Genomic DNA, 27677 nt, shown 5'->3' on the forward strand with positions numbered 1-27677 from the left:
GAGTTATAGAGAAAACAATCAAATCGCTGGAATGGTTGCTTTCGTCTTTCACCGCCAGAGTGACGGATTGTAATTCTTTATTTGATTTGATTAAAAATAATTTTTTATGATTAGAAAAATTCATAACTTGCAAGTTTTGGGGATAAAATAATATTTAAAGATTAAAAATTAAATCTCAGCTGATTAACCTTATTTTTTAGGTAAAATATAAATGGCAACAATGAAAGGAAGCAGACGTTTTGTTTTTGTTTATATGGCGCGAAGTTTTGCTCTTATAAATATTTTTTAAACAAGTTTTAAGAAACAATGCAATCTAACATTTTGTTCTGCTATGTTTAATCAAATATGCTTCCACAACGGCAAACTTTTTATACCTATCATCAGTGGACGCAATGCTTTCCTGACTGTCTATGAACATATTAATTTACCAAAGCAAAATTTCCGGGAACTACTCCGTTTGGAAATACCTATAAGAACATCACTCAAACCGAAAACAATTGTCGTGGACACAACTAACAATTCAATTTTGGGATTGAAATGTATTGTAATTCTAGTGATTGGTTTTAAGGGGGATTGTAACGTTTTAATATATTCAGAAGTTCTAGAAACTCTGATTGAGATTCACTATTTGGAATGTTTGTCTATGCCTATCATCCCTAATGGCAACATATTTGTAACTGACAGTCCTTTATTACTTACATTGTCTAATGATTCAGTAGATTTTTACCCATTTACTAAAATAAATAATAGAATCAGTTTGAATATTTCATCGTTATTTCATTTGAAGCAGACGAAAGTGTTACAAGTTGAATGTATTGGACAGATTGTTAAGAATAATTTATTAAGTGTAATAGTACTCGTTCTCTCTGGCACTGTAAATAATGAGCAAGAAATCGGCATATTAGCCGCTGAAATATCAGCTGATGCTGTCACAAATTGTAAAGAACTTAGTGTCAAAACCTTCTTTCCACAATTTCTAAAAAGCCATGCTAAGAATGTTCATATATCTAATTTATACATTTCTAGCAGCGTATCTGAATTCGAAGATATTAATTGGAAGAACAATTTTTCAGTTATCTGCACTATATCTGAATGTTTTATTTGTTTTAAAGGAGAACTGAAATATGTAACTGTTCTGCCCTTTCATAATGTATCTTATATATTGGAAGATCTTAATCCTCATTCATTGGATGATTCATCTATGATATTTATATCTTGTGAAAAAGAAGTAGCTCTTTTTAAATTAAATAAGCATTCTAATGAATTTCAGGTATAAATTTACTATTTCAATGAAAATAAAAGGAAAATTACCATATTGTGATCTGTAGCAGAATAACTGAAAAGTCTTGGCAACTTCCTGGTTGAAACTAAATAAGAACAACATCACAAAAGGGTATTAACTAAAGGGCATAACTTGAAATCCTCTTTGGGCAAACCTCTAAGTTTTTTTTTTTTTTTTTAATGCAAGTCTAAAATCTATTTGGCAATTGTAGTTATAGCAATAGCTCACAATACGGAGATATATTAAAAGTATTACTGAAATTAAATAAGGATATTCCTAAGACAGTAGGTACTTGTTTGAGCCAACTATTACCTTTAAAGCTACAGGAGCTAATGCCTGTTTGTTTGTTTTTATTTGAAAAAAATGTTCTACTTCGTAGCATGCTTGGGAGTGGTTGCAAGTCTTTACTTTCTACTTTTCCCTATTCTGTGATTTATTTTATTAGTTGCTCAAGTACCTTTGCCTAGTAGTTGTCAAAACTTACTGATTTTTTCTTTCAACTTGGATACTGTTATGGTAATCTTCCTAATCTTGAATAAAATATTCTATTTATATATTTTATATTTACTATAAAAAATAAAAATATCATTTTGCTACTTATCCTGTCCCATCCTGGATTAATTTTAAGACACCATTTCCAGTAGATCTCTTAAGCCAAGCATCTGAAAGGTAGTTGCCCACTTTTATCAGTCTTCAAAGGTACCAAGGGTGCTTGGTATTGGTCCTCATTAAACTGATTAACTGTGAGCACTAGGCTTACCGCTCAGATCCTGGGTCTACCAAAGGAACAGAGTAATCCCAGTGTTTTCACTACAACGCGAGAATCTCGCATATTTTTTTCTTTTCTCGCATTAAAAAATTATTACTGCGAGAAATTCGCGCATTCTATAAATCAATTTTAAAATTCGCGAATGTATCGCATTTTGGAAAATGCTTCAAATTACGCTATTTAGAATAAAATCCGTTTCACTTTTCTTCCTGGATCTTTCATTATTTTCAACATTTGCTCCGTTATCTAGCTTCCCTATTTACCAGTATTGTTCAGAACCTTTTCGAACAACAGAACACAACCGAACCACGGAACCCCTTTCAGAACACATTTCTCTGCAACCACGTGTTTACCGTAGGTAAGGCTTTTTCATGTAAGACTTTCAAATTTCTTATGCACTAATGTAAGATGGACAAATACCTAGCAAAGGCAAAATCTTCTATGATGATGAAGCAAGAATATTCAATGCTTTAAAAAATAGAAGACGTTAAAAATGTATTATAATAAAAGAAATGATTTTTTTTTTCAAGTCTATTTGTGTTTTTTTAGTTTTTAGAAATCTCACTTAACTTTCTGAAATCTCACCCTGTTTTTGAGAAATTCTCACCCATTTTTTTTCTATGATGAAAGCACTGAATCCCTTATGCAAAGGATCAAAATTGGGATGACATATCTTCGGATCATCTTTAAGGATGTTTTGCAGACCATTGTCAATTATCCTTTGTGTAGTGTAAATTAAGTACTACTACCACTGATATTTTTCCATTAAATGGGTGCCTTGCAAAGTTTGGTGAAAATCACAACTTATCATCAGCCAGTTAATTATTTGACTCATATGATAAATAAATTTCATAACAATGTTATGTAATGATAACTTATTAAATGAAAAAAAAACACATGTCTTAATAACATGTCACAATAGCATGTTTCTTTAACATTTTAATCATCTGGAAGAATTTACATAATCTAAATTCAGAGATGTTACTTAAATAAAATTTTGGGTCACATTTTCATTAGATGACTCTGTTGTTTCTAATGTCTCTTACTAATACCTCTATATGACTTAATAAATCAGGGCGGAATGATTATATGTTTTGTATCTCTTCCCAGACACTTTTTATTTTCTTGATTTTTTTAATTTTCCGGTTCAAGTTTTAGACGTAGTCACGAAACAGCACATTTCTACATTGTTGTAACATTATAATCAAAATTTTTCATTTAAATTAACTATATTTTATAACTGTCGTTGAACAGCCGACCCAATTTTATGGGTGTATGACTACTAGTGTTCAGCTCCGTAGCCATGCAATTTTGAACCTAATCTAGAAGACAAGGGAACTCCTGGATCAAGTATTGGGGGAAATTTGCATTCGTGGAGGACTTTTTGATGGAGCTAACCTGCATTTGCGTTACATGGAGAGGAAGGCCACGAGAACCTTCCTTGATTAGCCTGACGGCAAGGGGACTAACCAATGATCCGTCTACCGTTGAGGATATTTCACGTCAGTGCAAGCCGGATGCGGAATTCATATCGACAAGGATGCCATCCCGGTTCGTCTCATTGGGAGGCGAACGCTCTATCCCCTGAGCCATCGCCGCTCAAGGTATATTGACTTTTTTAAAAAAATATTGCAGACACGTAAACCGATCAGTGTTAATGTGTATGGACTAATAATTTGCCGTAACAAATCTTTTAGACCAACTACTAAATTTTTTAAATTTCTACTCCTGGTGGGGTATTGACTAACTGCTGAAAGGTTAATGTTTCAGTTCGGCATCTAATATTGTTTCTGATGAAAAATATTTATGTTTGAAGTTTAAATGTATTACTTTAAATTTAGCTGAAAAAGAATTGGACTGAGATTCAAAGTATTGTTGTTGCTGATGTTCTAATGACTGGTTCTAAACAGCTGTTACTTCTTAAAGATGGAACTTTTAATGGTTTTCAAGAAGATTACATTCTAATGGATATATCGAACTTTGTACCTGTAGTGAGTATGTTTTTTTTTTCATTGAATTAAAAAACAAAAAACTTTTCTATTCAGGGTTGTTATATATAAATGATTCTATTTAAAATTCTTGTTTTTATAAAGAAAGAGTTTTTTTTTTTTGTATATTTTGCCTGTAGGAAAATGTCGATTGCCTATATTCCCCTTTCACCATAGCCTTACATACTGTGTAAAATTAAAATCTTTTTATAGATGCTAACAATAGAAATGTTGGTCTGCTGATCTCTGCTCAGAAAACCAGAGTTTAGTTATTCTAAGTTTCAGAATTTGTCAACAAATGGTGCTAAATATGAAGAAAAAAAATTCTTTCAAAATAACCACAATTTACAACTTTAAAAACGTGTGGTCTGTACTCAGAATTAACAGACATCCAAATGAAATTAGCTGTTAAAATTGTCTGGAATGCAGCAGAAAATATTGTTTTACAATTATTCTTCTGAGCTGTGTCATCTGTTGATAAATTTGGTGAATAAGTTTAAAATATTGAAAGAATAAAATCTCTTATTCCTAAGCAGAACGCTTGCTAGTCATACTTTCTTATCTCCTTTATTATTATTTGACTGATTTTCCTAATTATTAATTTCAAAAAGTTATATGTATATTTTCAAAAGTATAAATATATTTTTCAAAAAGTTTTAATGCCTTTATGAAATTTTTTTTTAAAAAAAATTTCCACTTTTACTACTGTTTTTTTTTTCTAAGTGCATGGGTAATTATTATTTCTAATAAAGAATTGCTTCTTCTGTATTTGGTTACAATTCCGTTATTATTATTTTTTTTTTAAAAATAAATATTAAAGCATGTATATAATATATTTGAATTAATAAATTGTTTAAGTTTTGCACATTTCATCAAGTTTTAACATTTTATGTGAAAAAAGAAATTCTTTAGTTTTTTTTTTTTCTGTATTTCAATTGTTTCTTTGATTTTTAAATAAACCTTGGAACTATATTTGTTTCAAACACGTTTTATTTACAGAATAATTAAAAAGGGAAATAAAAGTCTGAATGTCAAAAAATTTTAATGTATTGATATCCTAAATTAGTGCCTATTTATTTTTGAATTATGTTTATTGAACTACTTTCAAAACCAGTAATCTAACTTCTTATTTTAGTCAATAGGTTTTTAAAAATTATTTTTGGGTTGCAATGTGTTTGCGTTCAAAATAAGTGTTGAGAAAACATCTTTTAACTATTATCTTGATTCTGAAATATTCTCTTATTAAGTAATTTCACCCTTTTCATTTTGTTTCAGGATATCTTAGATCAACCTACTATTCCTGTTGAATGCTTGAACCCAACAATTTCTGGACTCAATGCAAAACTTCAGGTATTAACTCCTTTAATTTTCAATTAAAATTTAAAACTATCTTTACAGTTTATTCTGTAATAAATTTTATTACTATTCTTTTAAACTAATTTTAAATATAAAATGATTATTTTGTTTACTATTAAATAGGTGCTTTATTTTAGCCCTCTACTACTACTACTTTTGCTAATCGATGTATTTCTGATGTTTTTTCCTTATGCATCATTTCAAACTCTATATTAAAAGCTTCTCTGTGGCTGCTTCAACCAGGGTTTGATTCTAGATGTCTTAAAGAACTGTTCTTTCTCCGTTCGTGTTTTAGTGATTCAGTTCCAAAATAAATGTAATGTCCCTGGTGGCCTTAGAGATATGAAATGTCCACATGTGATCGGGGATTGTGTTGTAAAGATCAGGTGACATCTGCTGCCCTATCTGAAATTTGGTAGTGCAATGTGTGCATGCATCTGTATTGTCTTTGGAGCAATATTAAAGATTAATTTCAGACAATCTCCAATAGATCATAAGTGTACCTCTAGCGTAATGTTAACTATAAAATAACCTTAATTTATCTTGCAAATAATTCTTCTTCTTTTTTTTACATGCAGAGGTAGCAGATGGTTTAACAGCATAAACATAGTGGTGTAGCTTTATATCATTGCTTCATAAATTATAATTTTTGTAAACATTGATTTGGTTGAATTGAAGCTTCATGTTTTTTCATTACAATACAAATTATTTTAATAAATGTGTTTGTTTTTTTTGTTTGTTATTTTTTAAGTTTGTTGTAGTTTTTGCATAACTATTTCATTTTTTTAAAAAAAACTTTTTTTTTTCTATTTAAATTTGTGACACATAATTTATTTGTAAGTTTTAAAATAATTTTAGCAATTAAAATTAATTTTAATTAATTTGAATCTCCAAATAACTGTATCCTACAGTTTAGTTTATACTCAAAACAGTCCTAATAAAAAAATTTAAAACAATTTTTATTTGGAAAACAATAAGTTTTTTTTAAAAATTAATATTGAATTATTCTTTAGTATAAATACTTGAGTCTTTGTAACCATTCCCTTGCCTCCTCAAACAAGACCATATCTCAAAAAATCATAAAATTTTGACATGCTTTCCTAGACATGTTAATCTACAAAAATTAGACGAAATTTGTGTGTAGTTATTATGGGCATGCCCTCTCATCAATGTTTTTTTATTGAATTTTTCTCTAGCACTTTAATTTATGTGTTAGAAGTTAGTCATTCTGCAATAACCCTTTAGCGTAAGGCAGGGATTTCAGCAATGTATGCCATGGCATCTTGGGATGCCAAGCAGAACTCACTGGTTGTTCCAAATGTCAGTTTTATGAAAATATTTATGTGTTTTCGATAAAGTTTCACATCAGATTGTACTTTTTTTCCCTTTGACATTCTGCATATTACAATTGAAATTGCTACCAAGATTATGAACATTTAAAACTATGTACAATTTTATTTTAAGAAACAGTACATGAGCACTTATATATATTAATTAAATCCCTGCACTGACTCTAATATTCCTATCTAGATACTTATATACTTGTCTTTAAATTTCTTTAATGTGTGAATGGTATTAAAAGCATCTATTATTTTTTTTAGAAATGTCGAAGAAAATTTGAACTATTTTTAAATGAATTATGCACAAAAAAAAAATGAAGCCAAATGGACATATTATAGTTTTGGTTTTATAAACAAGAACTGACCTTTATGTTTAAACACTAAATTCATCTACCATCTTTGATTTCTAGAAATCATTCCATATTTTTAAGAAATTCTGTTAGTGATCTTTTTAGTATCTAATCCTTTCTCCAAAGTTAAGCAATCTGTTCTGATTTTAATTTTTTCTTCATGCTGCCACACACCTATTTATTACCTCCCTTTTTATTATCTTTCCCTACTAGTCAAACCATTTTGCATGTGTTTGTGTCCTTCATTTTCTATTATTAATTTGGATTTCCTGTTTAGACCCCAAGAAAGTTTCTTGTTTATAGAACCAAAACTATACACCCATTATTATACCTTTATTTGTGCTTTATTCATGTTTTGCTTCATTTAGACGTAGTTCAAAGTATACTCTATCCTCATTTGGAGTTTTTGAAATGCATATAAAGAAATTTTAACTATATATTTGCAAAACATATTTCGCTATTAATGTTTATTTGTTTTTGAAAGATTTCTAAATTTTTTGCAGTCTGGTAAACTTGCTGTTGCCAAAAAAGTTTGTGAAATTGAAGAAAAAAAGAATGCAATTCTAGATGCTTTGAACAGGTTAAAGACTGATTCTTGTGATTGCAGTGAAGTGGAAACTTCTGTAAGTTAGTGAAGTCATTGCAAAATACTATTTAATGTGTATCGTTTTGCCAAAATCAATTTAAAAATGTTAATAAAAAAGAACTATATATTAAATTTTTGAATCATTCATTTGAGCAGTGAGTTAAATTGAATCTTTGATGATAAGAACTTTATTTTTATTGTGAATTATCTCAATTCCTATTGAAACAAATCACTATTTGTTATTATTTTTTCCTTAAATAATAAATACTTGGCTGTCTAATATTTTTGCAATTCACTTATTTTATTTCATTCTAACAAAAATAATTGCAAATAATCTAGATTATCTTCCCTTATTATTATTTTTTTTTGTCAAATTATTGTTATTTATATTAGCCCAAATTATTTAATTTTAATTTATTTATTAATTTTTTCTATCTATTTAAAATATTTCTATTTTTAGTAATTGAATTTAATCTTGTAATATCAGTTGTTTAATAATTGTATTAGCAGTGCATTTTGTTGTTGTTGTTGTTATTTTACCTATAACTACTTCCTTAATAAAAATGCTAATGGAATTTTTTTTTAATCTTCTTATTTGTATATTTTTCCTTATTTTTAATCCCTTAACTTTGTTTCTTACCATTTGTTTAAGCTACTTTTATACTGTTACAAAAACTGATTATTTATTTATTTCCAAAAATTAAAATTATGTTAATATGGAATTTGTCATATTTTCTTTCTTTTTTCTTCTTTTGAATTGTTTGTTTAAAATATCCAATTTCAACACAAAAAATCTAAATTTTTAGTTTCCACTGTATGTCCTTTTTGTCCACATATTAATGTTGTGGTAGCTAAATTAATTTAATAATTGTTGTCAATTGTAATTAAGAATATTATAAGTTCAATTTTTTAAAATTTCTTTATAGACTTTTCAGGATTCCTTGGTTAATCTCATTCTTTGTAATGATGAAAATAATAAGATGGACATGGATAAGAGAAGGGATAAGCAATCCTTAAAAATTCTAAATCATTGGAAAAAGTTTTTTGACAGCAGGTGGTTTTTATGTTGGACATTCAAGAATGAAAATGACAGGTATCTTCAACAAACATATTACATGTTAAAATAAATTACAAACATTAAGATTTTTTAGAATAAACTCCAATAAAGATTTTATAAATTTTTGATCTTCATATTTAATATGTTTTTATATCAGTTTTTTAATTAATGAAACTGTAATTAAATTTTTTGGTTTGAAAAAAAGAACTTCATTGTGTAAATTATATATCTTAAAAATCTTATTCATCTTTTTCATAATCACTTTTTATAATTGATAGATAAAAAACCCAATTTTATAAAATAAATTATAAGTTTTTATTATTCTTTAATAAAATAATTTCAATTGCATTTTTTACGCTTAAGTATCATTATTTTTTGGCTATTAATAGTAAAGTTTTCTACTAAAGAACAAAGGAAAGGTGTATTTATTAGGATATATGTTTCAATTTATGTATGTTTCTGTACTAAATCAATACATTAAGATTTTGTGACTGGCTTACCATCAATAAGGTTTATAGCTATCTTATAACGGTTTTTTTCGTGATGCCTCTAAAATTTTCTTTGACAATGAATGGAATTTTGTCGACACAGATGTCAAACTGAAAAGGCTTTTCAGAATTTATTATTCACCAGATAAACCATTGGCACTGAAGAAAAATTTATTGGTATTATAACCCCATAGATCTCAAAGTTTCAGAGGATAATACGAATCCAGCATTAAATATTTTTAATTTCACTTAAAACAGATAGCAGGATGCTCTAATTTTACTTTGGAAGAGTTCATCATGGTTTTAACAGAAATTGAAGGAGTCTTAAACTCCAGGCTATAGACTCCATTGTCAACTGATTTTGAAACCCTATCACCAGGGCATTTTTTTTATTTGGTGATACATCACTTCCATCGCAGAACACCAACTTACAGATATAAATTAAAATAGACTCAGTAAATTGAAAAAATTTATAAATTTCTTAAAAAATTTGGAGATTTGAGAAGAGAGATTATTTAAATAAGGTCCAAAAACTCCACAAATGACAGTTAAGTAAAAATAATGTTAAGGTTGGGGCTTTAGTCTTGGTACAAAAGAAAACTTGACGAGCAATAAATGATTAACACAGAAAAATTAGGAAAAATCCGAGGGAAGCAGCGAAAAGATAAGAGTTGCCAAAAGGCAACGTATTTTAAAGATAAAGTGCATAACATTCGTACCTTACTTGGGTATTAATTTTTGTGTTAAAATTTCATTACAATTATTTTTGTTAAAATTAATATTTTTTAGAAATATAAAGGTATCTTTATTTTTTATAATGTCATAATTTTGAAGATTGATTGTTTTATACAATCCTCAATTCTTTTGATACATTTTTTAAGACAGTGTTTCCATGTCATACCATCTTTCTGTTATATTGTAGCTTCTTCTTACACCTTGTCAAAGAGCTTTCAACCTAATTGTCTTTTAAATTAGGGAACAGGTGGTACTGACTACTAACTCTAGGCTTTAGAAACCAGAGGGAATGATGCTCCATTGAAACTATGCAGTAGAGCAATGGTTTGATCTGGAATAAGTACAGGATGCTTAGGCCTTTCCTCAACATTTCTCTATTTTGATTTCAAAATTTCCATCTGAGATTTGTCTGTGTTTTACATGTATCTATTTATGTAATTTAACCAACTGTAACTTAAGACTATTCTATTCCAATAATTATGTGGTGTTCAATGCTTTCTTAAAAACATGATAGTGAGTTGAAAAGGTATATGCATACTAAAACTGTCAGAGCTTCTAATAAAATTCATCAAACAATTTGAAGAAACAGAAGAAAAAAAATCAATGAGCGTTCAGCCTTTAAAATGATATAAATATTACAAACATACTGTATTAGTATTACTAAAAAAAATAGATGATACCATATTTAATGATAAATTTTAATATATAAGCAAATTAAATTTTCTTTTTTTTAAATGAAATGTTTCCCCTTTTCTAATACATGTGATCTCTTTTTTTTTCAGTGTTATCTGTTATCCAGCTTTAAAAATCATCATAGACAATCATAAAATATTCTGTTGCCAGAAAATATTTGTCCATTCCTCATCATCATCTTTTTCCTTAGAAGACAATAGTTTAAATCAGTTAAAACCTCAAGAAACTTTCTCTATTTTATCCTGCATGGAATTTCTACATTTTTGTGCAGACTCTATCGAAGTGCATGCTGTTTTATCTTGGTATTCAGGATCTCAAGAGGAGTTCCGAAATGAATTGTTTCTGCCTCAAGGTGACAAGTTTCTTCCGCAAAACCAGATGCCTCTCACTACTTCCCTAGATGTTGCTAACATTTTATCCATTAATCACTGTGGTCTGTATTTATTAAAACTCTTTTTTTTTTCTTTACTGAATAATTTACTGTATTTAGCTCAGTAAAAATTAGTGCTAAGTGATATTAGAATTTCAATACTGCTGTTTTAAAATTCTATTATCGTATTTGATATTTTTTGTTCTTTATAATGTTCACGATATCCTATATTATCGTTTGACATAGTATTAGTGATAAATCAGGGCTCCCACAGGTCAGGGAAAACCTATAATTGACAGGGAATTTTATTTTAACTCCAAAAATTAGCAGGGTTGTCACGGGTGACTAAAATGTGACTATTTGCAACTATTTTCAGCCTAAGTCAATTTTTTTGCCTGAAAAGGCTATTAAAAAAATCAACTATTTTCAGGGAAAGGAGACTGTTGGGAGACTTTTCTGTGCTCCTAGTGATGTTTTTTAGCATAAATTGGGTTGACAAACTGCTGCCCGCAGGAGCTTCTGTACACAATGAATTTTTTTTTTTCCTTAGAAAATAAAAAATTATTAAAATTTTGAATTACAAATTTGAATTATCACTTTTTAATGCACTCAATTTGCACAGATTGCATTGTAAGTCTATTTTATTTCTTGAGCGCCTTTTCAACAGTTATTTCTACGAAATTCTAGAGGATTTTAAACCCCCCCAATTTTTAATACGACATTATGATGCGTGAATTGTCAAATTTAAATAATCACTTTTCGCGATATATATGTATATTTGCTGAATCAATTATTGATAAAAGGGAAAAAGTTTTAAAAACAGTAAGTTTTTTAAATGAAAACGTATTATTTTGAATTAATTTTAGTTATTAAAAGTATTTAATTTTTTTTATATAAAAATTTATGGTCAAAACACTAAATTTATAAAAATCGTCCTTTTTGCCACCAACTTGACTAAATGAATCATGGTATATGACAATTAAGTCTTTTAATAAAGTTTTAGTCATATTAGTGAATTTTTTTTGTTCTTATTTCGGCAACTATTTTCATAGTTTTCAGCAGCAGCTATTTTCATGCTTCAGGCTACTAAAAGCAGCTATTTTGTTCATTTTTTTCTGTGGCAACCCCGAATTGGGGAACTTTTACAGAAATCTGGAAAATTCCTATATCATACCTGGAAAATAACATGTCTTTGAATTGTCAATAACAATAATTGGTTATTGAGATTGGAGATAAATAATTCTAGCATCTATTACAATTATTTGTTATAAAAATTTTGCATTTTAGTCAAACTGACATGTTCTCATCCTCATTCAATAATATTTTTATTGCTCATAAAATCTAATACTTTGCAAAACAAATAAAAAAAATTAAAGTTTTCTGGTGTAAAAATTGCATGATATAGATAAAATATGGTCAGGTACCTGTGAAAGTCAGGGAATTTTTTTTCTTCTGAAATTGAGTGGAAACCCTGTAAATGGTCTGAATAAATTTTTCAATATTGTTATTAAAATGCCTTAAAAATATTTAAACTTCACAACTTCAAAAAAAAATATTAGATTGATGTTTGCTTTATTGGTTATTTTTATAGATTTAATGGATTACATTGTGTAGTTAGATTATAAATGTTTGAATTTTTTAATAATAATTGTTTAGAATTGTTAAATAATAATAGTTGAGAATTGTTAAATAATAATAGTTTAGAATTGTTAAATAATAATAGTTTAGAATTGTTAAATAATAGTTTAGAATTGTTAAATAATAATAGTTTAGAATTGTTAAATAATAATAGTTTAGAATTGTTAAATAATAATAGTTTAGAATTGTTAAATAATAATAGTTTAGAATTGTTAAATAATAATAGTTTAGAATTGTTAAATAATAATAGTTTAGAATTGTTAAATAATAATAGTTTAGAATTGTTAAATAATAACTTTATTTCAAGATACAGTGAATTTTATGACATATTTTCATGACTAGTATAAGAAGCTAGTTGTAGCTGATGTGTCAAAATAAAACATTATAATTATCATTTTTCTTCACTATATATGGGGAAAATAAGTTTTGTATTCATCACTATGGTCTGTATTATTATTTATAAAAAAAACTTTTTTTTTCTTTGCTGTATACAGTACAAACCTAAGAAAAGTAATGAAATTGTTATACAATCGCGTAAATTCTTATTTTCAATTTTTTTAAACAACATAACACTCAGAAAAAATATTCTGTTATACTCCCTTTTTTTCCAAAAACATGTTTAATTCAAAAGAAGAAAGTCTTCACATTAAGGTGAGCTAAAAAAGTCAAAATATCTTAAAACTTTCAACTGTAGTGCAAAAAAACTGTCAACTACCATAATTAAAAAACATGCAAAATCTAACTTTTTTTAATATAATTCAGATATTTTAGAATTCTTCTGACATCTCAATGGGCTAAAAGATTTAAAAATTTGATATAAAAATGCTTGAAATCAAGAAAAGTGGTAGCATTTAAAAGTTAACCTTTCTCAACAAAATATCTGAAGAAAAAGAATTTAATATTAATTTACCATATTTTACTGTGTAGGTGTATTCAGTGTATAAACTGAGCTCAGATTTCATGCCTGTTAAAAACAAATTTCTAGCTATATGAATATAAAATTCTGTTTTCTAAAAATATAAATTAAACACAAAAAATAGTTTTTAATATTAATTTAAACATGTAACTTTAAAAGTTTTTAGTCTCATATTTTTATAAGATATTATGCATGTAATGTACACATTTACATGAAGTCAAGTGGCTGAGTTGTAGCAGTAGCACTTCTTGTCTAATACTATAGGTCTGGGATTCAGTTCTCAGACTGCACAAGGTTGACTCAGCCTTTCATCCCTTCAGTGTGTTAATAAAATGAGTACCAAGCAATTGAACTCTAGGGATTTCACAGACCACCAAACATCTCCTGCACCCCAGAGCTCAAGGTCAAAAAAACTGGGGTGGGCATCATAGGCCTTGACCCTCCATGGGCTGTCAAACCACTTAGTTTAGTTTTATGTATATTTACTTAAAATAATATGAAACACTGAGCTAAAGTCTGCTTTTGCTCTTTCACTCTCAATGTTCACTCCTCGGATTCAGGATGTTGCATCGATTTGAATTTAGCTCGCAGGCTAACAAGACTGTAATAATTTTGATATTTTTCTTAAGTTTGCATTTATCTTATAGATTTGGTTTTAGTTTTTTTTTTTTTTTTTTAATTTTAATTTTTGGTTCTATGTTTTGGTCTGTGTTATTGTCACTTTCATCCAANCCCCCAAAAAAAAAAAAAAAAATTCATAGCAATATAAGGCTTTGAATAGTTTTGAACAGACAGTTATATCTTCTACACTTTTAAGGCTACCCAAGTTTTGATTGGTCCGTTAAGGCAGCATATTGAATCATCTGACCTTTCAATGAAACAATGCAAACATTGTTGTCATTGAAGTGATAATTTGAGTGATTGATTCGCTACATTATAAGCATTTATAAATAATTAGCACTGAATTGGGTTTTAGAAATGAAAGGATTCAATGTGTTTCTACGCATTCAAATTTATATCTTTCATTTTAAACCCAGAAGGAAAAAAAAGCAATTCATATTATTTTAAAGTACTGAACTGAAACTAATTGTAAGTTAAATTTCATGTTTGTCAAATATTTTTATTTCTATCTTATTTTATCACTAGCCTTGAACAACCAATCCTTTTCAAATTTATGGTTGTCAATGCTCACCTCTATAGCCTCATAGTTTTAAAGCCAACCACAGAAGATAAGGAAATTCGTAAATCAAGTATTTGGACAAACACATCTTTGCTGAGGATTTTTTAATAGAACTAACCTATATCTCCATTGCATCTGGAGAAAAACTACAAAAACTTAATATTAATTATCTGGATAAAAGGCTAACTTTAACTGGAGATATTCAAAGTGAGCTGGAATCTGTTTTTTAATTGACCGTAGCTATCAACCGGACTTTAACCTAGTTCGCCCCTTTGAGAGATGACCATTGTAGTCCCTGAGCTATCCTAACTCTATCAACACTCCCAGGTGCTAGTTATCATAAATCGTCTTTATTTATGAAAATGCTTTCAGAGAATATGTGTAGTAAAAATAATTTATGTTCAATGTATTTACAAAAGTTTTGTTTTGTTTTCAGAACTTCCAGTTACAGAAAAATTGTTTTGTTTGAGGCTTACCAATCAAAGAATGATTTTTAAGGTCTCGAATAAATTCTCAAATTCATTGATCCTGGAAAATATGCTCTTGAAGTCAGAACTTGGTTCACAACTCTTAAGTTCAATTGAAATGTCTTCTTCAAAAATACTGATATTTAAAAATGAAATATCACCTTTGTTTGGAATCCACTTTAAGTTTATTTTCTTGGAGAATAATAATGTTGAAATAGAAGCATTTGTTAAGTAAGTATTAAAAAAACAATTTTGTAATCTCTAGTTTTGGGTTTCAAATTAATTACAGTCAAACCTTGTTTATGTCAACTCGAAGGGGGACAGAAAATTTGTTCACGTTAAAAGTAGTTACTGTTATCAGAAATTTTTTTTTTAAAATCATGCAATACCTTTTCTGTTATATCTATATCTGTTACATATTTGTATTTTCTAATCCTAAATTTCTATAGATATCATTTCAATAAATGTTTTTATTTTGTGCTTTAATAATTTCTTTACATTTCATAATAAATTCAACCAATACTTTAAAAAATAAAACAAAATTTATAAAGGGAAAAAATGTGTTAAGACTCAGACAAAATTCAAATAGTGTACTTACTTTCAGTGCTCAATTTTCTTCTTTTTTTCTGAAATTCGTAATAGCTGAAAGAAAATCCGTTTTCGCAAAATTGTTATATTCGATGTTAATTGCTGCCAATAATAATCACAATATTGCATTCAATATTTATTGTTGTTGATAATGATTTATAAATCGTCAACAATGATTGAGATATTATCTAGATATACATTGTGAGGCATAGTATTTATAATGTGTAGTGTAAATAATTTTAAAAATATTGTAATCGTAATATATATTTTTTATGATAAATCGTTCAACTTAACTTTGCATTTATCATTGTAGAACTCTATAGTGACTTCAGGTATAATACTTTTTTTGTTCTTTCTAGAAATGATGACGATCTCTTGTTGTTGATGCAATTTTTTCATCAGTGTTTTCCTGAAGATATTATCATCATTCCCTGTGTCAAGACTTGTAAAGAAATATCTGAAATGAAGCAAAAAGTCACATGTGCGATGAAAGAAGAAACTGATTTTCTATTTGCTTCATTAAATGCTCATAATATATCTTCACAAGTACAGGGAACTACAAGTACACCAATCCAACCTGGGGTAATAGTGATTCCTAAAAACACATTTTTAAGAATAAGAAGAGCTCTTATCAAAAAAGAGTACATTACTGATGTAACATTACGTAACATTTCGACTGTCGAGTTTTTGAATAAAAGATAATATGCTATTTTCTTTTCTTTGTGTTAACATTTAACACATTTTGTTTCTATTCCGCAATTTTGTTTTTTTAATGCTTTATGTTTATGTTAGGTTTGCCATTATGGCCAAAAAAATACTAATTATGCCGGAACACTGGTAAAAATTAAAATATCACCAATAAAATTGTTTAACAATAAGTATTATGATAATATGCATAAATTTAAGCAAGCCAGCTGGTATAAATATTATATCAGTAATAGTATTATAACTTAGTAATACCAGTATTAAGTCAGAGGTTTTTCACATCTACTTTTTTAAAAAAATTAGCTATATTTATTATTATGTTTATTGCAGTTTTATTCATAATTTTAAATTCTATTTTTCACACTATAAGAGTGTGTTTGAGTATTAATAGTTAAAAATTTTTGATTATAAAAAATTAGCATGCTATTTATAGTTGGGAATTCAATCTGCGATTAACAGTAGTGCGTCTGTTTAGTTTATCTGAATTTGATTACGATATCTTAGCAACTTTTTGTGTGTTTATAAAATTAGGCATCGTTTATCTAGAAATGAAACATCGTTTATGCCCCCCCCCCCCCCCCCCCCCNCCCCCCCCCCCCCGCCCATCAGCACGAGTTTAAAAAATCGTATGGAAAAGGCTGCTATTTTGCAAAAAAATATAATTGTATTCTTAAAAACTTTTTTTTTAATAAGAGAAAATAAATTAAAGACAAGAAAGTGTTTTTTTTTACTTACACTTTGCCAGTAACTAGTTGCTACTACTGATGCATTTAATGATATATATGTTGTAAAAATGTCCACACAAAAAATTTGCAATCTTTAATTCCTTGTGTTTATTTTATTTTAATTGAGTATTTTTTATTTTAATACGTTTTTTTTAAACTTTTAATACATATTAAATTGAACTTTGCAACGTACATTTACAAAACAAAAATAAATTAACGATTATTAGAGGATATTTTTTTTATTTTTACATTTCATGCATAATTTCTTCCAAATAAATAATTTACCAAAAATAAGTAATCATGGTCTATACAAAGTTTTAAAGAGAACCGACACAAGTTTCACGATTGAACAAAAAGAAGTTAACATCAGTAGATAGAATAAAACTGTATTTTTCGGACATTTCTACAGAGCCTGAAAAGACTTCAGAAGCACCTGTACTGGTTAAAAAGAATTCCAGACCTGTTTCATCGTCTACAAGTTCTGAAACAGCAACTGAACAAGACAAAGGAGACAACTGGCAGTGAAGCTTGCCATTTCACCACAAGTGACAAGATCTGGAAGCACAGTCTACACTCTAGCTCGTTACACATGAAGTTTTTGTTGTTCGAGTAGCAATCTAGGGGGAGTATTGTGGTATTAAAACTTCCTTAGGTATCCCTCCACTTGTGTTATGCTTACGAGGCGATGCATGAACAGGCATAATATTATAGGAAGTTTTATTGATATGATTCATGCTTAAGTTTACGCGTAATTTTACTATTCACACGAGTTTCCTGTAATTTATAAATTCTAACTAGTTGTGAGCCTAAAACAAATTCAAGAAGATTAATATCATACTATAAAGTGTGAAGTTTGCTATGTTTTGAGTGTTATTCCTTGTAAAATATCACCATTAGTTATTTTGGGTTGCATCTTGTAAGGTCTTCTATGCTTGCGAAGTCTTCCAAACTATTTTATTGTTTGCTTCGTTAAAATTTAAAAAAACGCGTCATATTGTAAACATTACAAGTAAAATAAATATTTTTAATGGCTTCCTTTTTCAAGCTTTGGAGTGAAAATCAGTCTAGTAATAGGCGATCGCAACGCTCGAATACGCTATCTAGGGAGAAGACCGGTTCCATGTCTTTGGCCCTTCCCTTCTCTCTTTTTAGTCGTATAGGAATGTACTACGATATTTTTCCTTTTCTTAATATTATTTGTATCCCGCAGTGGACTGATCATTAAGACACGGTTCCCAGCAGATCACCGAAGTCAAGCATCACTGGTTACAGTCAGAGTGCGTGTGGGTGGCCACTTGGATCAGTCTGCGTAGGGACCGAGGGTGTGCGGTATTGGTCCTCGTTAAGCTGTGCTACCGTAAAGTGCTCGACTTCGCTTGCAGGTCGTTGGGCTACCGAAGCGGGGCTGCCGTCCCCTCCGCAGAGGATCAAAATTGTGATGGCATGTCTTCGAATCATCCTCCGGGATGTTTCCCAGATCGTCGCCAATAGCCCATTGTGCAGCTCTAGTGTGACGTAAATTAACAACAACAATATTTTTTGTATTTAATTGTTAAAAATATTTTTTTTAAATTTCCATGATGCTTTCTCTTAGAACTATGTTTAATGTAGTTTTCAGTTTCATATAGTTTCCTAATTTAAAAAAATTTAATCTACTTGAAAATCAAGACAGAAACTAACGTACTTTTTTTCTTCTATGACTCCCCTCGCGCTACTGGTAAAAGCGTGCAAATTGTTGCCATATGTAGAGTTCTGTTTTACGCTACCTGTGGCCCATTTCAATCACCAATAACTAGAAATAACCGACTTACGCGCCACTCGTGGAAAGGAAGCTCGAAATTTTAACCGTCTATCAAGTTAACTATGACTGTCAATGTTTTGTAAACAACATGCACTTGTGACGCAATCATCAAAACATATTTTGTTAATCTGCTTGTCAAACTGAATTTGTTTTGTGTCAGAAACAGATTTTTGTATATACATTAGAAAAAAAAAACACATTCCTTATTACAAACAGGCATGAAACAGACCGCACTCTTTTATTACCAGACGTAACATTTTGTTAAAGATAAAATAAAACTTTTCCCCATATTAACCGTTTTATTATTTTGCCTATAAGATGGAAATTCATCAACAAATGTCAAGAAATCCAGCAACGTTTTGTAATTGGTGTTCAGGAATCGGAAACAGCGTTTGTAATCGCTGTAAAAAAGCTTATTATTGCTGTCGGGATCACCAAATAAAACACTGGCCTACTCACAAAAAGGAATGTAAACAGCAAAATATACCACAAGCTACTCAGATATCTCTAAATACACCGATTTCTACCAATCAAGAATCTAGTAATTTCTCAGCGTATGGTGATTGGAGTCAAAATACGTATGAAAATTTTAATCAGGTTATAGTGCCAGAAAATGATTACAGTGCAAGTGCTTCAAATATGGTTTCAAGTTCTGATGAAAGTTTAAGTTTTAATTCATCTTCTGAAAGAGATGTATTTTCGTCACTCAGCAGCGACTTATTTAATTCTGAAAATAGTTTTTGGGATGTAATTAACACTGGTGATGCCCAAAACTTATCTGACCTTAGAACTGACCTTGAAAAGGAACGTGCCATAGCCAAAATTTCTGAAGCCTTGCAAACTGGAGCACCTACTCCTACTATTAGTGAATTGAATGATAGTTGGTTGAAAGATGCTCATGATTTTAATCAATCAGAAAGCATGCCCTTGAAGGCCATATGTTCAAATGTCATAAGTGACATGAATAAATATGGTATATGTGTATTGGATAAATTTATGGGTGACAAGCTTGGTAACAGAATTCTCAGTGAGGTTAAACATTTGTATGCGCAGGGTATATTTGAGAAAGGTGAACTTATAAATAAAAATACAGTTTTGGTGAAAGAAAATATTCGAAGGGATGTTACCGCATGGGTTGCTGGTACGGAACCTGGTTGCGCAGCTATTTATAGCTTAATGCAAAAACTTGATCTTGCTATTACTACTTGCAATAAAATGCCAAACAATGGGGTGATATCCAATTATAAGTTGCACCGAAGAACAAAGGCAAGTATTCAATCAATTACAATACAGGGGTGTTCTAAATATAGATGTAATATTTAAGCCAATATAGTGTCCATTTTGGATAAAATGAAAATTGGTTTATACACTGTATGGACCATGAAAAAATGTTTTAAAAAATAGTTTACTGATTGATAGTTTTTCATGTACAAAAATAACCTTATTGCAATTGTGAACACCTACAAAGTCATTTTAATCCATGCTATTACAGAAGATCTTTATAAGAAACAGGGATAGCTTTGAAAGATTTTTTAACACTGCTTATGTATTTTGGTCTGTCATAATTTTACTTTTTTGTATCTTTTTTATTCTATTACATTATTACTTGATAATTATTTTCCGATTGTGATTTTCTTTTATTTTATATTTAGGCAATGATAGCATGTTATCCTGGGAATGGGACATTTTACAAAAAACATGTTGATAATCCTCTTAAAGATGGCAGATGTGTCACTTGTATTTATTATCTGAATCAAAACTGGGATGTAAAAGTAAGTGAGATAATTTCTACCAATGAACTATATATTTCAATATATTTATTTACATTTAAAGGATAAACTATACTTTAAAGTTATTTTTTTTATTTATTTTAAAATCAGAAGTGAAAGATTATTTTAAAAACCTCTCAATCTAGTCATATTGATAATGGTATGTAAGTATTTTAGCCTTATAAAGATAAATCTTCTTCTTTGTCAGCGCAACAGCCCCTTGCAGATCTTGGCTGCCTCAACAGCTGACAAACGCCGGCGCCTCCTATCCATGGCAACTACCTTCCAATTTCTAATCTTTAGGATTTTCAAATCATTTTCGATGTCGTTGAGCCATCTAGTAGGGGGCCTGCCTCTGGGATGTGACCCCTCGGGGTTCTTAAAGGTTACTATTCTCATGGCGCTATTTTCAGAACTTCTCCATAGATGGCCCAGCCATCTCAGCCTATTACTGAAAATTATTTGTGAAATTTGGGGCAGCTTGTAGAGTACGTAGAGCTCGAAGTTATATCTAGTTTGCCAGCATCCCCTTTCTTGAATTGCACCAAAGATGGCTCTGACGATCTTTCTTTCAAAGGTGTCTGCTGTATATCTGAATTTAGGGTCCAAGTTTCACTTCCCTATATGTATAAGGATAAATAATGATTATCCTTATCATTATTTATCATTATTAATAATCATTACTTATCATTATTAATAATGATAAAATTTTTTAAACCCTTTTGCTATTTATGAGCTTGATCTTTATCTTCTAAACAATGAAGAAAACAAAATCCAACAACTTGATCCTTCAAAATGATTTTTAATTTTCTCAATGATGAAAAAGATTCTGCCGAAGATGATGTGAAAATTCAACTTATAAAAATCTCTCATACAGATGGATATTGAATAGATATTACAACAAGCAGAGGCGACACCTGCCTTCCAGTTATCCCTAAAAAATGGCGAAACATTGCGACAGAAAAGCGCCAAAGTAATGAAAAAGAAAAAAGATTAGGGACTTTTTTAAGTAAAATCTCTTTAATTCTCATAAAGTATTAAGCATTGTCAGGGTTCTGTCTAGGTTTTTCTAAGAGGTACCTATTTTGTGAAAATTAAAAATTACATTGTAAAATCAACAGTAAAATATGGATTTATCGTTTCTTAGGGATACAGAAATAAAATTTTAAGGAAAAGTATTTTGTGAAACTATCGTTTTTCCTAAAGTTGAATTTGTGAAGGTACCGCTAAACGGTAGTAAATTTGGTCTAGACAGACCCCTGATTATAATATGAATTTTTATGGTGTACTTGTATAAATTTTGTATTTGTTAAATATATTACATTTATACCTACTCTTTTTCTTTCCTTTTTTATACTTTTTGCCTTAACCGAGTTTTTCAGTTATCTGATTTAGTCGTGATCCACATTAACTCGGATAATCAGGACACTGTTGTATTTTATTGAAAGCAAATGAAGTAAAGATCCGAATTTTAAATAATGAAATGTGTTAATCAATAGTTTAGAGATTTAAATTTTATTAAGTAAATTGAAAGATAATAAATTTTAACTATCTGAGTAATATAACATTTCCAGGTTTGTTTGTTTTTTTTTTAACTTCAAGTTTTGCCCATATTTAATTTTCATTAATAATTTGATTTTTGTTTTGCTATTTAATTATTTCGCTTTAGTTTAAAAAGTGCTGTGCAAAGCAAATGAAATGCTCCTCTTAAATTTTGCAAAAGCTACTGTTACTGTTGTCAAAATGTTGTCAACCCTGATNATTTACTTATGCTCCACATTAACCCACATTGGGACTCTACTGTAATGTATGACTAGGAAATGTGATGTCGATGATTACTACCACTATCTATACTCTGAACTAAATTCTGGTTGTAAATTGCAGGCATGCACCAATATTGACTTCTTGATTTTAACTAACTTTGTCAATATCTTTACAAAATTCTGAAAAGTATGTTTTCCTGAAATTGATGTAATTTTTTTTCTTTCTTTAGAAACATGGAGGACTTTTAAGATTGTATCCAACAGCTTATAATGACCAAGTTTCTGTCATTGAACCTATATTTGATCGAATGATATTTTTCTGGTCTGATAGGAGGAATCCTCATGAAGTTTTACCTGCTTTTGCAACAAGGTAAACAAATGATTCAATCACATTTTTGACTGAAGGAAAAAACTGTTTTGCAAATGATAGCTTTTTTAATGTGTAAGGAATAGTAAATTTTTGCATTGAAAACGTTTGATAAGAGGTAATTAAACTAAACAGATATCAAAATACACAATACTTAAATATTGATAAATATAAATGTATTAAAATGTTATATACCATTATTTGTTTTGTGAGGAATTAGCTGTGTTTCAGATTTTTAAAAAAACAAGGAGGCTTCGCCCCCTCCTCGCTGGTGCTCGCGAACCCTCGGAACTGCTTTCGCAGTTCATTTCGGATTGCTTTGCAATCCGATGCTCGCTTTACTTGCTCATTGAATACGTTCTTAACGTCTAGCTTTTGTATACTTTTTTGAACACTGAAGTTCCGAAAACTTTTCACTGTAGAAAATTCTAAACCTGTGCATTTCAATATTAATTTGAAATTGCAAACAGTTCACATATTTTTCTTAATCACACTATTCTAAATTTCAGTTGTTGAGAAAAGTAACTGTTGTAAGTTTTGTTTTAAAGTCTTTCCCACCAGAGGGCTAAAACCATGTGTTGTAAAACAATATGAAATAGTACTGAACGCCGGATGTAAAGCATCGGCTTTGATGAAGATAATTTTGCGAGAAATTTTTTGATAATTCGATGGGAATTGACCCGATTAGACATATGATTCTCACTACGTGCCGTTGCGCGCCGAAGCCTATTGATTAAAGCGTATTAGCGTTTTATGTAATATAGATTAGCCATATGATGCTCTTGCGTGCCGAAGCCCATGAATATAAAATGAAAACTGTTGCCAACGCGAGAAAAGAAATATCATCGGTTTTATTGATTCATACGTATTAGCGTTTTATATAATATAGATAATAATAAAGAAAAATATAAAATTATACTGTTAATAGATTTGAGTAGATTTTACAATAAAAATCTTTCTAATTTAACCGTAGTATTTGCATGTTTTTTTTAAATCAAAATTAACACTAAACCTAACTACATTTTATTTTTACCAATGACAGTCTAATGGTCACTTTTCAAATAAATGTTATATTCTTTTCCAATTATGAAAAATAGAAATTTAGCTTAGGAAATAAAACAGAAATTAATTATCATGTAATGATTGAAAGACATGAACTTTTTCTGCCTTTAGGAACATGCATTTTTAGAAAGAAGACTCAAAATTATATGTTACTTCAGTAATTCACTTAGATATCATCATTTGAATTTACAAATGTAAAATATCCTGGTCCCTGTGGCAGAATTTTTTTGGGCTTTCTGCGATAAATCTCTCCAGCATTAATATCTTTCTGCAAGATACTTTTAATAATAAAAAATATATATGTTACTAATTTAAAGTAACAAGAGCGTCAACTTCAAAAGAAAAAAAAAAGTTTTCGGAAAAAATAATGTAATTTTTAAAACTGAATATGTAATATTTTTTATTCTATTGAGCTATATTCTCGCATCTTGTAGGGAGAAAACACACTAATTATTTTATTTTTCTTTCTCTGTAAGTCATCATCAAATTTAAAAACAAATTAAAAATAGTGAAATCCATAACAGTAACTAACGAAGAAAAAAAAAGCGATCAAAAAAGCCAGAAGTCACGCCAAATCAAACTCTTTAAAAAGGGTGTTACAAATGCGTGTTTTCATTTCAAGATTCAGCTGTTGTCATAAATAATATCAGATTAAAAATATCAGATTTTAAAAACTATGTGGAAATCAATAGCAATAACTGTAAAAAATAAAATAAAATAAAACAAATATTTCTGCAGAAAAGAAATCCAAACTTCTTACTTCATTATTCTCAAATGAAAATAGAAAAATTACAAGCCTTTTTTTTCAACTCCGATGCTCAAGAATGTCATATAATTTGGAATATAATTCTGAAGAAAAGATAGTATCTTTCGAAAATTTCTGCAGAAACGAAAACCAAAATTTTTTACTCCCCAAAGGAAAAATCTTTCTGCAAGAACTCGGTAACATTCTGTGACAATGTCGCCACGATTCTGCCTCGGGGATCCTGGTTCTTATAACTTGGGGTAAATGTGCAAAATTTATAAATATCTAGGTATAGGTGAATTAAATTGAAAATTCAATGTTTATGTTTTATAAAATTTTAGATAATTAAGATACAAAAAGGGATTTGATAATCTTGATCACAGTTTATTTGTTATTTACTAAGTAGAAAAATTTATTCAATTCAACATGTAAATTAGTATTGAAATCATTGTTCTGTCTTTTTTTCCCCATGTAAAAATTGTTAAATCTACCATAAATTTATATTTCAATTCCCAATTACATATTGGGATTTTTAAATTAGCTATAAATTAGGAAAATACTACTGGAAATACATTTTTGAAGTGCAAAAATTTATTAAAGTTTTAAGTCATTTATTTTAGAAAGTTAATTGCAGAAAACAAAATTTTATTGTTCTTTTTGCATACAAGTTTTTCAATATACATAGTTCTATATTTAGTTGTCATGTGGTGCTGTGTTTCTGAATACTTAAGTGTGTTAGCGGATTGAATTGAGATAAATTTTTTTTTTTTTTGATGAGTTCTTATCATAATAGCCATTTGATAAAAAAAAACTTATCTTAATATTCGTGTGATTTTTAAGGATGTAAAAAATATATTCCAGCTTGAAAATTTCAATATTTTAGCATGCTAAGTTAAAGCACGGTTGGTATTTGAGCTGTGGAAAAAACTTCCTTAGAGAAAATAAACCTAACTGCAATTTTCAATTAAAGCCATAGGTTTAATTTAATTTATTGAATAATGATGAATGCAGGTTTAGTTTGATTTATTGAATAATTTTTATCATAAATGTTAAATATTACATATTTGTACAATAACTCATTTTTTAAAACACTTAGTTCTTGTAGGAATAAATTATTAAGAATTTTTTAAAATTTTATATTTTATTCAAATTTCTGAAAATTTAATGCATATAATGCTTGAAAAAAAATCTTTTTCTCAAATTGAATGTTACAAATTTCAGTCTGATTAGAACGTGATAATTGAGCATGCCTTTAACAAATGCAAGCGATTACATTAAAGAATTGTAAATGTGAAGCAAATAGTATTTGCACAAAAGACCTTACATTTTCATAGACTGTACTGGATATACACATTGTAGAAATAGAACTCTAAGATATCATTTTATTTTATAAATTCAGTATTAATAACTTTATTTAACTAAAATTTTTTATAAAAATAAGCAATAAATAATAATTTTTTTCAGTATATTTGAATATGTATAGTTAAGGAAAATATTAGCAGTTACTTCACATTATACTCAAATTATCTAATGATCAAACTTGAATCTGTAAATGCATGTTTTTTTAAAGCAATTGCCAATTACATAAGATGTAATAATATTACTAAACCACAAGGCATTTTAACTTAAATATTCATTTAATTTAAAATTTTGTGCAGTTAGTTGAATATTTGTATTGATTTATTATTTTTGCAGGTTTGCTATCACTGTGTGGTACTTCGATGCTGATGAAAGATCTCTCTTTTTAAATCGAGGAATTTTATGAAATAATTTCAAGAAATCCCAAATAGTAATTGATACATGTGCATCTAAAAAGTTTGGTGAATGGAAGTATAAAAAACATACCTTTATGACGTAATTATAATTACCCTCATTCATGTATAATTACCCTCAAAATAAGATCAGTTATCACAATACACTTAAAATCATGAATAAAGCTGTTTGAGACAGTCTGTGAAGACCTCCTTTGGTATGGATCAAATCACGGATATCATGCCTCATCAAAGAGGGATCATGCTTAAATCTTTGTGATCAATATGGGATCATGCTTAAATCTTTGTGAATGACCTGCTTCCTAATTCCTCCAATTTCTAATGGCCATCTTGCAACAGCAATGATTGCATCGGCTTGAAACTTTCTGTGGTCATATTTGTTATTGAACCAAAATTGGCACACCACTTGTGGTTTCTTCCTCTTCACGTTCGAAGAAGACGATATAAGAACCAGATGTTTGCTGCTTACACAGAGTGTGTAGCGTTTTTAAAAAGTGCTTAAAAGTGCATATTTTCGATTTTAAAAAGCCATTAAAGGTGCTTTTTTCATTGGGTGTTTTTAAAGAGGGCTTAATTTTCCCTTTTCCAAAATGAGATTTTTTCCTTTACAATGTTGATTTTCACCACGAATTATGCAAAAAGACATAAATTTTCACAATTAATTCAACCCCAATCTATTTGTCGATTCGTAGCGTATGATTCAAAATTTCATGATTTTTGACATTTGTCAAAAACTATGCCAAAAGTTTTTTTTTTCTGACATGACGGTTAAAATCGTTAAAAGTCCTTACAAATATTTTTTAGTGCTTGAAAAGTGCTTATTTTTTGTTAAAAAATTCGGCTACACACCCTGTTACAGAATCTGCCAACATTTTTTAAGCCACTATCTTAACATTCTACAACAACAACACAACAGAAATTACCAGCACTGTGTACATTTCATTGACTTTGAACTTAATTTATACCTAATAAAAGTTTTTCTAACCCAGTTGAAAGTTTACATAAGTTTTTGCATGCATGTCATTTGATTGTTCATAAAACTATTTCAATTTTGCCGTGTACCAACTCTCTATATGTCACTTCTTACAATGCTTGGCAAAAACCGTGATTTTTTTTTAAAAATAAAAATTAATTAGATTTTTTTTTTTTTACATTTAGCACTATT

The 27677-nt window shown here is 28.9% G+C and overlaps 2 protein-coding genes across 2 annotated transcripts; both read left to right on the forward strand.

Moving 5' to 3' along the window:
• Window positions 1-5: 5 nt before the first annotated feature.
• Window positions 6-16512, forward strand: LOC107452202 (uncharacterized). The gene is made up of 8 exons (XM_016068529.3): window positions 6-1270; window positions 3893-4042; window positions 5315-5389; window positions 7589-7708; window positions 8598-8764; window positions 10734-11077; window positions 15185-15446; window positions 16163-16512. Exons 1-8 carry the CDS (start codon window positions 332-334, stop codon window positions 16503-16505), a joined length of 2400 nt encoding a protein of 799 aa, XP_015924015.2. The 5' UTR covers window positions 6-331; the 3' UTR covers window positions 16506-16512.
• A 2599-nt stretch (window positions 16513-19111) lies between these two features.
• Window positions 19112-27500, forward strand: LOC107452195 (egl nine homolog 1). Its single transcript, XM_016068518.3, has 4 exons — window positions 19112-20300; window positions 20687-20806; window positions 22797-22936; window positions 26436-27500. The coding sequence occupies exons 1-4, from the start codon at window positions 19353-19355 to the stop codon at window positions 26503-26505; spliced, it is 1278 nt and encodes a 425-aa protein (XP_015924004.2). The 5' UTR covers window positions 19112-19352; the 3' UTR covers window positions 26506-27500.
• The last annotated feature ends 177 nt before the right edge of the window (window positions 27501-27677 follow it).

This window comes from Parasteatoda tepidariorum, chromosome 9 (assembly GCF_043381705.1).
Source record: "Parasteatoda tepidariorum isolate YZ-2023 chromosome 9, CAS_Ptep_4.0, whole genome shotgun sequence".
NCBI lineage: Eukaryota > Metazoa > Arthropoda > Arachnida > Araneae > Theridiidae > Parasteatoda > Parasteatoda tepidariorum.

Bases quoted from the DNA above. Each gene is read 5' to 3' on its own strand.
- LOC107452195 (XM_016068518.3), top strand. From the start codon at position 19,353: ATGGAAATTCATCAACAAATGTCAAGAAATCCAGCAACGTTTTGTAAT. The intron at 20,807-22,796 runs GTAAGTGAGATA...TTCTTTCTTTAG, and splicing joins ATCAAAACTGGGATGTAAAA to AAACATGGAGGACTTTTAAG. The intron at 22,937-26,435 runs GTAAACAAATGA...TTATTTTTGCAG, and splicing joins TTACCTGCTTTTGCAACAAG to GTTTGCTATCACTGTGTGGT.
- LOC107452202 (XM_016068529.3), top strand. From the start codon at position 332: ATGTTTAATCAAATATGCTTCCACAACGGCAAACTTTTTATACCTATC. The intron at 5,390-7,588 runs GTATTAACTCCT...AATTTTTTGCAG, and splicing joins GACTCAATGCAAAACTTCAG to TCTGGTAAACTTGCTGTTGC. The intron at 8,765-10,733 runs GTATCTTCAACA...TTTTTTTTTCAG, and splicing joins TTCAAGAATGAAAATGACAG to TGTTATCTGTTATCCAGCTT.